General features: G+C 35.4%; 1 protein-coding gene across 1 annotated transcript in view; it reads left to right on the top strand.

Annotated features, from left to right (window-relative positions):
- The window catches only part of MALRD1 (MAM and LDL receptor class A domain containing 1), a 283,122-nt gene that overhangs the window by 38,340 nt on the left and 231,117 nt on the right, over positions 1-13,665 (top strand). Inside the window, exons 11-14 of the mRNA XM_035319205.1 lie at positions 2,173-2,282; positions 7,198-7,365; positions 8,658-8,785; positions 9,660-9,808. Of these exons, the coding sequence (XP_035175096.1) occupies positions 2,173-2,282; positions 7,198-7,365; positions 8,658-8,785; positions 9,660-9,808 (555 nt within the window). The remainder of the gene's footprint in view (positions 1-2,172; positions 2,283-7,197; positions 7,366-8,657; positions 8,786-9,659; positions 9,809-13,665) is intronic.

Below are 13,665 nucleotides of genomic sequence, written 5' to 3'. Positions count from 1 at the left end.
TATTTTATTTTATTTTATTTTATTTTATTTTATTTTATTTTATTTTATTTTATTTTATTTTATTTTTGAGCAAGCCTTAGTGGGGTGTAATTATGTGTGTTCATGCTGTATAGTACCTCTAACTGCATGATCACATACGCTTTTTCCATTGGTCCCCAAGTGGTGAAGTGCACCAAATGGTTGCTATTCACTTTTGTAGTAGCTATTTAATATTTCATTTCATTGTCACTCTAGAGGGCCACTGTATCTACATTACTGTGTTCTCTGCAAGTATTAGTTTCTTATGGCTTCCCAATGCTCACAGCTCCAGAAAGGAGCATTGATATGACTGTGTCTTTCCCAGAAGGGTTATTTGAGGTGTTGGTGAGATGTGGTCATAATGAAGGTGGCCTGAAGAAATATCTGCTCAGCAGTTTAAGCAGCATGTTAAACTAGCCATGTGGGATATGGGCTGTTGCACTTAAGCTGCCTGATACCTGTATAACTCCATAGTGGGTTTGTATATTTTATACAGAGTTGCAGGCTGCAGGTTGAAGTCTCTACCTTGGATAGATCTCGACGTTACCTCACAGACATCTCTCAAACCAGTAATGGTGCATTACCCTTGTAAATCAGTGCAAAGGATTTCTTGGGGTGGTTTTGTACCATCTATCACTGTGCTTGCTTCAGACACATCCCAGCTGTGCAATTAGGCTTTCAGAATTTGAGCAAGTTTTTGTTAATGTTAAATCAGAGTTCTTCAGGTTTAAATAGTTGCTTATGATGTCACTGAGTGTTCATCTCTCTTTTCTCCTGGGGAGGGCAGCAGCAAATTTTGGTTAATGAAGATCTTAACAAGGCTATGGTAAAGCCTCAGCTGCAAATTAAAAGAGGATCCTTTGATGTACCCTTGCATTGCAATGAGGGGAGCTTCCCTCTCGCCACAGCATGCGGCACGCCTGTTTGTACACAGGGCGGTAACGTTCACCTCTTTGTACTGGCCTTGCTACAGTTATGCGATTATTCACGTGGGTTTGGACCTAACCCTCTGCTTCATTATGTATCCATGGGAAATAAATGGCTAAGAAGTATGACTGTGGCAGCACAATAGCTGATTTTCCAAGATGTAAGGCAATGTGTGTGTTATATCAATGTGTAAACAAGACTGAGCACTTAGTGTTGTTTTGCATAGACTTTCATGAAAAAGTCTCAGTATTCAGTGAAGGCAGCACTGACGGCATTCAAAATATGCTGCTTTAGGGCCCCTTGAAGATGTTTATCCTTTCCTACCTTTGTCTGAAGCACATCTGCTGTAGTTCAAATCCAAAGGCTGTTCGTTTGCCAGAGTTCAGATTAGATCTTTAATTAAGCTTTCATCCCCACTAGCACAGACAACAATGTCAAGTCTGTGGACCCCATGAGAAAATATAGCTTATTCCATTGGCTCCCATGGTCTGCAACATTGTTAGCATGCTTAAAACTGTCTGGGCTGTGCTGAGAGTAAATACTGTACCCTAAAGGAAATTAATTTTTATTTCAAATTCTGTTCGTAACGTTGTTTAAGCCAATTAAAATGTGTCCTTTAGGGATCCCAGCTGATGTCTGTGCTGTTTGATCTCCGGTGTGCTCTGCTCTTGCAGAGCTCTCCCCAGACTGTGCTGAGATTGGAGGGGCTCAGTGTAAACAAGGCGATGTAGTTGTAGCATTTGGAGGACAAGGGTCTGAAGGTTTTACCTGAAGAGGGCAGATGAAGGTGGGTCTGCCCAATAAAACCCTTGTGGAAGCAACACGTGAGCCCCCCTTTGCAGGGTTCTGTATTTATTTCCTAAAGTTAAAGTGCTTACAGGCACCATGATGACATAGCTTTAGCACTGGCTGCCCAAATACTACTTTTTTTCTTTACTTTCTTTCCTCATCTCTAGACTTTGTTAATTTTACTGCTGAGGAAAGAGCCAGGAGCATTCAGCAATTCTATCTTGTCTTTGCCTATATAAATATTGGTTGTCATAGCCTGGTACAGCTCCCTCTTTCTTCTCCACAGGGGCTGAACTGAAGGGAATGCTGTTCTGTTTGTTTACATTTATGAATAATCTTCATGTGCCTCACAGAACACAGTTACCTCTCAGAGGTAATTATTTGCTATTGGAGCATGACATATTTCTCATATTTCTTTGAATTTTGTTTTGTTCACAGGAACATTCATTTACTTCAATGGATCACGTCAGATGTACACAAAGATGGCCATGTCTCATCTGGGGAGCCCCTTCCTTGTCAAGCTGTCCCCTGGGGTTTCCTGCTGTCAGGTAACAGTTTGATATGAACTGTCCCCACCTTTGTAAGCTATCAGTCACGTGCTGATATGGTATTTTTCTTGCTGTTAGTATTACTGCAAAACTAGTTCCATTTGAATAGCAGCAGAAGAAGCAAAACACTAATTCCTTGGGAGGAAGGAGTGGCAGGAGGCTTTTTTACTGCTTTACTGACTTACATTTATATCTAATTATTATTCTTTCTAAAGCTTCCACAAGGTGACTAAGATTTAAGGCTATACTTCAGAGTTTTCTATGCTGTGAAAAACATAGCTGGACATTACTAGGGCTATATTTGCTCATAGACAAATCAGCCTGCCTTATGAGGAAAAGCTGGCAAAGAATCATCTTTGCTCTTGTCTGTAAGCAGAAGATACTCCTACATCCAACTTTCCATTCCTGGAGATCTGTGGTTGGTATACAGATTAAATAAATTGAAGTGATTGGAGAGAGTTGGCTACTGTGCTCCAAACATACTAAATTTTAATAATAGTTAGAGGGGGATGTTTATTAAGCTGATCTGTGCAGTCATTAAAAGCCTACCTTGAAGTGATTTTTTTTGGTCAAATATCTTGTACCTCTGTAGAGGAATGCAAAAACAAGGGGTCAGGAGTGCTCAAAAAGGAAAAATGAAAATATAATTTCTTGATTAAAATGTTGGAATGTTTGACAAAATTATTTCAAAACTGAAATTGAAAAAAATATATACAATTAAATAAATACATATATAACATCTTTTAACTGCATTTTGTGTATTCTTTTTGCTCACTGAATAAAGTGAATAGATTCTGTACATCTTTATGTAAGCATTTTCTTTTTTCCTAAGTCTATTTTAGTTTTCCATTACTTAACTTTTCAAACCTTCTGACATACTGGGGAAATGTTAAGATATGTGATTCCAGAGTTATGCTTTCTGCTACTTTATGATGCCTCCTGATTGAAGAAGTCATATAAGAGGAAAGGAAAAGACTGAAAGCACATCAAAATCATTCCTGTGTTACTGGTTAAAAAGAGGCTTTAGAGAAACAGGATAAAATTGAGATTGGTTGCTTTTTCAAACCCAATGTAGAATAAAAACTGTAATTTCATTTAGGATTTTTTTTTCTTTTTTCTTTTTCTTTCTTTTTTCTTTTTTTTTTTTTTTTTTTTCACCAGAAATAGAAGTCACTAAACAGTATATGGAAGAACAGCACATAGGAAGTCCAACAAATAATCTTAAAAATTTAAGAACACCTTGCTGTCATTGAACACAGTCTCTCACTTCTAATCTTCACATGTCATCATACTGTTCTAAAGAATAAGAAATAAAATAGATGCAGAATGAAATCAAGCAGAATGGTGCTGCAGGGAACACAGAAGGCCCTCACAGCATCCCATTGGAACCCTGCATGTTGCATGAGACCTGGGAAACCAATAACCTTTATACACACAGTGCATTCATTCAGGCAGCTTCACATCTCTTTTGTAGACTTTGATACTGGGTAGATAAGCACCTTTCAAGTTCAAATGAACTTATCTTAGAATTCCTTAAGGTTAGCTGGGCACAACTGGTGTGTGAATCAATGAATCATTCCAGTTAAGACATCTTGCAGAGTTGGCTCTGCATTCCAAATAAGTATAAATGCAGTGGGAATGTACATACCCTTCTCTAGTACAAAGTCAGAAAATTAGGTATTTTCAATTTTGAATATGCACATGCCGTATGTATTTAAAGTTTGGAGATTCAGCAAAAACTAATGCAAGTTCTTATCCAGCTATACAGGTCTGAAAAAAAAGAGTGTTTCTGAAGACTGGAATCTTGGCTTTCTGCCACATTTTCCCTGTGGACTTTTATATCTTGGAAAGAGCAAGAAATAGTGGTTGCTCATTAGGAAGCGTATTGGTGTGTTATGCTCTCTGCGTATAAATGTGAGATGTTGTCTTAGTTGGATGTCCCACTGAGAGGATAAAGGGATCTGCATAAAGAGATCTGTGTTTATTAAAAGCTTTAAAAGTTCTTTGGCTCCAGGGGTTAAAAAAGAAAAAAGAAAAAAAAAAAAAGAAAAAAGAAAGAAAGAAAAATCAGATAGTAGTTTTACATTGTACCTTACTAGTTAATTGAAGTTTAGAAGTAAATTCTTTGTGCAGCTTCTTGTAGCTGAGTTTTTCAGTAGTTGTCAGGTAAGAAACATCTTCATTCAGCTCAAGGTTTAAGAGCTGTAGAAACAAATTTCTAGTCCCAGCTCTGTTTATATTCCTAATGGACAGAAAAGTCATCCTGAAGTAGAACATGTAGTTATAGTGAAAAAAGGTAATTTTATTCTTATGTAATGAAAACTCAGAAAAAATATAATAATTTGAAAAGCTATTTGATTGTTTAGAGTATAGCTGTTCAAACAGCTCATTTTGAAAAGTGTTTGAATACCTGCTGCATCCCTTAAGATGTCTGTTGGAGCTACGTGAAAGTATTTAAAATTATTTTAAAATGTTGAGATTACACAATACATAATTTCCATGAATGGGGAAAAAAGGAGTACTGTGGTACACTGACAGACCAAGTCCATGGACCATGAAGCCTGGAGATGATTAAAAAATAGTGTAGTGTGTTGTGACAAATAATATTTTTAACAGTAACTGCTGATCTACCTTGTCCTATGTAACAGAAGTCAAAAGAAACTCTTCTGTCATACATAAAATTGTATCTTTCATGCACTTGCTTTTTTAAGGGATTAAATTTGGTGTGTGAAGTGAAAGGTAGTGCATGCACACGCATGATGAATTTCAGATTATTAGCTGATAATTTGTAGGTAAGGAGTTCTCAAATTGACCAGTCCTGCACTTCGACTTGGTAGGCACAATAACAGCCTACAGCTCTAATATAAGTGTTAATGTGATAATGAGGAAAAACTCCTTTCAAAAACTGGTTATCCTAAAACTACTACTTCCCTTAACATAAATGAATAAATAAATAAATAGAATTGACCATGATATATGTATGAATTAATGTTTATTTCTATGTTTTACATAGATCTAGTGTTCTGAAAATAAGTAATTCTGAGCATTGCTGCTGCTCAGACATCCTTCAGAAAAAGCAGTGGCCTCTAGGGGAAGAGACATGTGAAGGGACTTGGCTGGGGAGATGTCTTGGGGACAAGCAGGGAAAATATACTTGTAAGGGGACTTTGATGGGGACATGGCTGGAGATGCACCCATGTTTAGCTTAGAAAAGAGAAGAGTGAGGGGAGACCTCATCAATGTGTATAAATATCTGAGAGGAGGGTATTGAGAAGATGGAGCCGGACTCTTTTCAATTGTGTGCAGTGACAGGACGAGAGGCAACGGGCACAAACTGAAATACAGGAGGTTCCAGCTGAATGTGAGAAAACATTTCTTTACTGTGAGGATGACAGAGCACTGGAACAGGCTGCCCAGAGAGGCTGTGAGGTCTTCTTCTCCAAAGATACTCAAAACCTGCCTGGATGCCATCCTGCACAATGTACTCTAGGTGACACTGCTCATCAGCAGCGTTAGACTAGATGATCTCCATAGGTCCCTTCCAAACTCAGCTATTCTGTGATTCTGTCAGCCTGTGAACGAGGTGATCCATGCTTTTAGAGGACATGTTTGTTTTCCTTTTTTTTTTTTTTTTTTTCTTAAAAAAAAAATTCTAATCAGTGATTAGAATTTTGTATTCACAATAAATTAAGTAAAAATTACATGCACACACACACACTGCACTGTTTTGCATGTTAATAGTCCCAACAGATTCTTGAAAAGTATTATGTGTCAGCTGTCTCACCTAAATAAAAGACCTCAATTGTTTCTTGTGTCTAACTGAAAGCTGGGTAACACATTGATCTGTGATTATCCTGAGGCAAAAGGACTAAAAAGGACTTAGGCTAACAGCTTCATTTAGCTGTTAGCCTAAAATGGTCTGCATTTTTTAAGTTTGCTTAAAAGTTGAGGTAATGAGAGGGGGGAATAATAAAAAGGAATTTTAAGGAAATTTTCTCTATATAATGTGACAATCCAAGATGCATGGTGTAAGAACACATGAAGATGGGCAGAAAACTGCACAGCAGGTTGGTTTACCTTCACTAAGATTCAAGAATTATAAAAGATTTTGCAGAGAAGCTGAAAGTCTGCAGCTGATGAAAATTTAGTCCTTCAGTAGGTGAAAAAGCAGGAAGGACTCACCTTTGAAAATCTTATTTTTTTTCCCTGCACATCTCTGCTGAATTTTTGTCTGGGTTGTATTTAAAAAATATTTTTTTTAAAAAAACTGTATCAGGTTTATTCTGTATTTCAGGGCAGGCATAGTGTGCTAGGATTCTCTTTATTTTCTGTTTGATAAGCAGTTTTTTTATAGCCTCACTGTTGCAGATATATATATATATATTTTCTTCCAATGTATTGGTCAATCCACTTGTTTCATGCAATCAGAATGTTATTGATCAATAGAGTACGAGTACTGTCTTCATGTAATTGTCATTTGCATTGACTGTGGAACAATAGGATCATAAGGCTCCCTACATATAAGTAACTCAACTGTAAGACTTCAAAGATTAACATACTCATGAAGCTATCCTATATTCAGCATTCGCAGAGTAAAATAATCTTTGAGAAATTTCCAAGTATTTATTGAACTGAATAGAGCTTCAGGGAGGTCATATCAGTTAGTCTGTACCCCTTGACAGATACAAGTTTAAAGTAAATTTTAAAGAAAGTTTTACTTTTTATTGTAGTTTTACCTTTGGACATAATATTGCTCCTTGACACACCATAGTTTCATAAAACTCTTTATTTTATGTCAAGGCAGTGTATAGACCTGTCATTTTGTATTACAGTGTATGTATCTAAGTTGGTATTAAACTTATGGCAGATTGATGATGCAGTTTTTAAAGAGTTTCATTACAAACTCTTTCAACAGGTAAGATTTTGGTATCGGCTGTCTCAGGGTTCCCAGCTTTCTGTCTTTAAGAGAACTGCCCTGGATGGAAATTTGGAAAAACTGTGTGACATTTCAGGATTGCCTGAGATGCAGTGGACAAAAGTGACTATGCCAATAGACAGTGCAGCTGGGGGCTTACCTTTTCAGGTAATTAGAAATTATATTTTCATTGTCTTCATTACATTTATATTGCTTTTTTTTACTTAAGTTGGTATTTAGAATTAAATTGCTTTCACAGTAAGATATGGAAAGAGAACTTCTATTCTTTAGTGCTCATCAAAAAAAAAATAATTTCATTCATCTTTTTAAGTAGGTGTAGTTACTAAAGAACAACATCATTGTTCCTATACTTTAGATTTCAGTAAAGATTTTATTTTATTTTTATTAAACAAAAATAAGAAACTAGACAGAGTTTTAAATAAAAGAAACTTTAAAAAAAAGTGAGGGCCAATTTATGTTGGCTAAAGGCAAGAGAAATGCAGATACGTGGGCTTCAATTTAGAGCACTAATTTCAGAAATAATGAGCAGGTTTTTAGTTTAATTTTACTTTTATATAATAACAGGCTTTTCTAAAGCTCCAAATGTAACTGGTAGGGGAATCAGCAAAATTCTTGGTTTGGTTTCTTCCTTTTGTCTGTCATCTATAAAACAATCTAAAAGAATGAACATTGTTTCTCATCATTGATAAGTTTTAACTGAATTTCCATTTGTGATCTCCTGAAAAAATTCTTTTTATTTGCAAATGTGTACTTATAATCCTTACATTAACGGTACCACATGTAAAAAATAAAAATCCAACCAACCAACCAAAAAAAAACCTACAACCTCTCTCTCCCTCTCTCTAAAATAATATATTGTACATTTATCTGCATTTATAAGCAGAAAACTAGAAATTGGAAGAATGAATAATGAATTCACTACCTGGAAGAAAATCTGAAATATGATTTGTTGTTCTAGTTGTTGTTCAGATATATATTTTATAGACATCACACCACATAGATTTCTTGCATGGAAATGTCTGATTCACTTCAGCAGACACGGTATAGAACTCAGTTAAACAGAGTTGTAAATGTCTGTTTACCCTGAACAGCTCATATTAAAAGGTGTATAACTTTTAACAGTTCCAGCAGGATGGTGGTTCATTCAAGCAGTAATGGCTATTATCACCTGAGATTGAAGAAAGGTCTCCTGGGTTACATAACTTTCAAGAAGTAAATGTAGTTATGGGTTTGACAGTTGAAGAATAAATTTCTGACTGATTAAATTTCAATCATAGTTTTTGCTGGCTGATAATCAAAGGTGGTTGTAGGTGGTATTGCTTCTTGTGGAGAGATAGTTAAATTATAAAGAAATATATGTGTCTTTTTATCATGTCACCATTAATAGGCTTGTTAAATTCTTTTTTTTTTTCTTCCTTTTTTTTTTTTTTTTTCCCCAGATTATTTTCCGAGCTACCATTCTAACAATAAATGCTACTGTTGCTATTGATGACATCAGTATAACAGAAGAATGTAGAGTTGTAAATAAATCACTATCAGCTGTATCAGTTGTCAGGCAACAAACTGACAGTAAGTTCTGTGGTTTTCAATACCTTTTCCACTATGTCTCCTATGTATAATTGGATTCAATGGACAGTTTCAAGATACCTGTAAGAAAGAAGGGAATAATCAGAGGAAAATGTCCATCTGTGCTAATCAATTGTCTATAATAAAAATTTTCATCCTATGTTACATAGTAGGTGCTTTAGGTAGTTTGCAGTAGTTCTGTGAAGTAAGTTATGGTGGGAGTTTCCAGATATCACTTACTAGAACCTGTGCATATACACAGTTGGATGCAGAGACAGAAGCAAATCATCTTAGATCTTCCACCGAAGAACAAATTCCATTGCATTATCTTTAGGGCAAGAGGGTTTTTCCATCATCACCATCCCTTCCCTTCCCTTCCCTTCCCTTCCCTTCCCTTCCCTTCCCTTCCCTTCCCTTCCCTTCCTTTTCCCATTCATTGAAATTTGGGTTGTTTTCTAATGTGTAGTTCGCAAGCCAGTAGTGATGCAACACAAAAATTTTGGCTTATTGGAATTGTCATTGTGTACTGAACTCAGAGAAACCACAGCTATAGCACAAAGCTTTTGTGAAAACTTTGTGGTCACAGCTGTGGGGACCACAGCAGGCTGCTTGATTCTCTGTGAGACAGAGGTTGTACACAGAACTTTGCCTCTGAACTGGAGCCAGGCCATTCAAATCTTTATTTTTTTATTTTTTTTATTTATTTTTTTAATTTTTCATTTGTCTGCTTATGAATATTATGAATATTGTGGAGAATGATATATAACTTAAAAGCACAAGGTATCAGCTGTATTTCTTATCGGTTGTGATATATCTAGATTTTTCTTCCTTTTTTGTTATTATTATTTTTTTTTAATTTTTATTTTTCCTTCTTTAGGGGGAACAGAAATGGCAGAAACTAATTCTTCATCTCTTTACTGCCCAGTGGGACTTTTCTCATGCGGGGATGGACAATGTATTTCACCTGACAAACTCTGTGATTTTACACCTGACTGTTCAAATAGCCATGATGAAGCCAAGTGTTGTAAGTGAAAATGTTAATAATCTAGGTTGTTAGTTTTCTGTGAATATGTTTGTATGCCCTACTTGTCAGCGTTCCATAACTTCATAAATGCTATAATTTAACTAAAAATTCTTGAGAAATAGTTACTTCATTTTGATTCTACTGTGATTTTTTTCCTTTTATTTTCTTTAACAACTATGTCCCTCTTAGTACTAAAACTAGAATAATGGTCTTACGTTAATTGAGTAAGAGTTGCTTAATATACAGTGTTTTATTTTGTAGAATGTTAACATCTTTAATATGTTAAGTACCAGGTACAGTGTTATACCAAATTAAGTCCTAATCTTAAGATATTGGAAGCTGATTCAGGAAGCCATTGTGAAGCAAAACAGATCTTGTGCAGGTACTCTTGTACTCATGCTCTCACATATACAAAACTAAGCTAATGAAATGAAAGTACATTACATATATACAAATTCGGGAATTCTGTGGCAGCACTGTAAGTGCCTCTTAATGGTTAGACGCTCCTTCAGTAAAAGACGACAGTGAGAGAGAAAACATCGAAAATGTACTGTACAGACTTTTGTTCAAACTGTGAGTTTTATATATTTAATTTGTATGTGCCAGTACCTCAGGTGGACAGGTAAATAAAGCATCCATGCACAGATCAAAGATATTTAGGTTGTGTCAATATTTTCCATCTTGGCTATGTCCCTAGGTTTTCTCTGCATGGAAACTAACACACGGAATTTCTTGGTGCATCTCAGAATCCCTCTGCAGTGCACAGTCAAAAGGGACCTTGGGAAAGTTTGAAGGCCTCTAACATATAGCTTCAGAAATATTTTTTAATTCATTCAATTACTTGTTCTGCATAAGAAATGATGGTTATATTTTTTATATTTGAAAATGAGTCCCTTTCTATTATGTTTACCTATCAACAACTGATAATAACATTCATAAGATCAGTTAAAAAACAACAAAACAAAGAAATAAAACCCAACAACACTAACAACAAACACTTAAAGGAAAACCTTTGGACCTTCCTGTATGTTACTGAATTACAAACAAAATTATACAATATTTCTGTGGTTCCACTGTCAACACATTTGTCATGACACATAAATATGCAGTTTAGTAGTTTATTTTTTGAGAATGACAGTAAAAATTTCCCAGTGTTTTTCACTGCTTGTTATTGATAGACACCAAAATCACTGCCAGTACCAAAACACTTCTCATTGCTGAATAGGATCGAAGGACCTCCCAGCATCAAAACAGCATAGTGTTTCCTCTTGGTTGTCTCAAGGCCATTTCACTTGCAAAATTGATCTTGCAAGGGCCTTGGATTAGAAGTTAATTATTTTAAATTTCCTAGTCATTATGTTTAATCCTTCCACGATAATAGGAGACTAGTTTCAGATTTGTCAATTTTGTTATTCATCCTTACTAAAAATCTCAGGCATTTCATGAGAATCTATTTTTCTCAAAGTCATCGTTAGACTAACCTACTGCTAATTAACATACGGTAATTTCTTTATTGCATAGTCTATTTTAACTTTAATTAACACCAAACTTTAAAAAAAATAAAAAATTAAAAAAATAAATAACATTTCTACTTTGATTTAATCCCTGGGAAGCTTCAATCTTGTCAGTGTTCTTTGTCAACACATTTTAATGAGAGTAATTTTATGCCATGTGTAAGAAAAGTACCAGTAGTACCAGTACCAGTAGTGAAAGTATTTTGTTATTGTGTGACTTGTGGTCTAAAAATTAATTTACCTCATCTGGTTCTGCTGAAATAATGTGATTTTTAAAATTATAATTTTTATTATAATAACATTTAGACTTTTCTTCCAGGTTCTTAGTTGCATTGTACAAAATTACATGTCCCATAGTAAAAAATGTCCTTCAGATTTTTTCTACATAGTAGAGAAAAGTAAAAACAATATAACTTATGAAATGTTTTATTTTTTGAGTGGTGCTACTGCTGACTATTAGTTCACAGCTTTACTTCCATGGCTGAAGAATTTACTATGGCTATAAAGTGTTGTACATTACTACCATGCATTAAGACAGAAGAGAAAAGTAACTGCCTTTTTCAAGCTGCAGATTTATAACAGGGACCTAACATTACTATCACACTGGGTGTTCGTGCTCTGGAAGGTGAATGTATAGTATTTCTAAGGTCTACACCCTATGCTTTTGGTGGAATTTAAATACTTTTATGATCTAAAAATCATGTTGATGGCATAGAAAATAAGATCAAATTGGAAAGTAATCTGATAGACAGCTGTGTTCCTTGAGCTCGCTGATGTGGGAGTAACCAGGGGGTTGGAGGAAACCAGGAAAGGAAGGAGAGGGGGGTATATTAAGACTAGAAGGTCAAACAGCCAGTGATGGGGTACCAGGAGAGATAAGAAAAAGGAAGAAAAAAAAAAAAAAAGTCTGGGGAGAGAGAGTAAAACATGGAGAAAATGGGAATGAGGAATTGAGATGTAGAGCAGTGATGCTTTGGGAGGGAAGAGCATAAAGCTTTGCTGTAAGTGGCAAATAACTGAGATCTCAGGAGATGTCTAGGAGCAAAGGGCTGTGTGGGGAAATGGATGGACAAAGAGATGAGGACTGCATGAAAAAAGGCAGTGAGGACCTCTGGCTTCCAAGTGAGAGTAGGACTGAGATAAGGGGTCAGAGAAGAGCAGTTGTGGAACAGGTGAAAATGGGAAGTACATTGTGGAAAAGAAGAGCATTGAAGAATTAGCAAGAGCATTTTTCAGCCTGAGACCAGAGACATTTTCAAAATTGCTATAGAACCCAGAAATCATGAACCTAACTTTTGTACTTCTACAAGCAAATATATATTCTTGCCCCAAATCATTACGTAGGTATCTCATTGTTTTATAGCTATTCTTATCTGGTTTCCTTCATGCATTGTGACAACAAATGCTGCATTAGCTCAAATGTGAGAGAACTACAGTGTAAATAAGACATTGAATAATGGCCATAAGATTTTATTTTTGTTTAATTTAATAATAACAACAACAAAAAATCCTTTCCCTTTCAGTTACATAGAAGGAACACTAATCAAGGTAGAAAACACTTGATTGTTAGAAAATGCCTATGTTTCTCTTATCTTATTTTGCCTGGACCTGAGCATCCTAAATTACCAGGTTATTTCATCGTTTAAGAAATTTCATTTTATTCAGATTACACTAACATTTTAGAATAGAGAAAAGATTTGGACCTAATTTGCTAAATTTCCAATGAAAACATCAGTTAATTATTTTGGAGGCTCTTATTGTTTTGGGACTTTTTTCCATATCAGTACACTAATCACTCACATTCAGAACCTGAGAAGCATTTGCAAATGGCAGTATCTTATGAACTGAGGAATTCCCAGAAAATGTCAGATGTAACAAATCAGTGTGTTTGGACACTGCTTCACTCAAAAATGCTGTTAGGAAACTGCCTAGATGATTACCTTTCTGCCTAACTGTACAGAAAGGACCTGCCATCAAAATCAGAGTTGCATAGTGAGTATGATTAATTTTCACATCGTTAATTAGAAAATTAAGTTGTAGCAAATACAGGAGACTGCTTTTTTTTTTTTTTTTTTTTTTTGGGGGGGGGGAATATTTAGATTAGGGTTGATTAGTGTTGCATGTGCACGCCCAGAATATTATATTCCCCCTATAAAAACCTGAATCTTTTAAAGTCCTATAGCTAAACTATACAGTGTTAGGGAATGTACTGTGGTCAATTGTTAAAAATATGGGCACAAGGTGAAATCACTAGTGCTATTTATAACGTTTTTTTTTTGTTTGTTTGTTTTTTTTTTCCCTCAGTACATTTTGTCCATCTTATATGCCATACCCTTCCCCATT

This window comes from Oxyura jamaicensis, chromosome 2 (assembly GCF_011077185.1).
Source record: "Oxyura jamaicensis isolate SHBP4307 breed ruddy duck chromosome 2, BPBGC_Ojam_1.0, whole genome shotgun sequence".
Taxonomy (NCBI): Eukaryota; Metazoa; Chordata; class Aves; order Anseriformes; family Anatidae; genus Oxyura; species Oxyura jamaicensis.
This window is presented reverse-complemented; position numbering and strand designations above follow the sequence as displayed.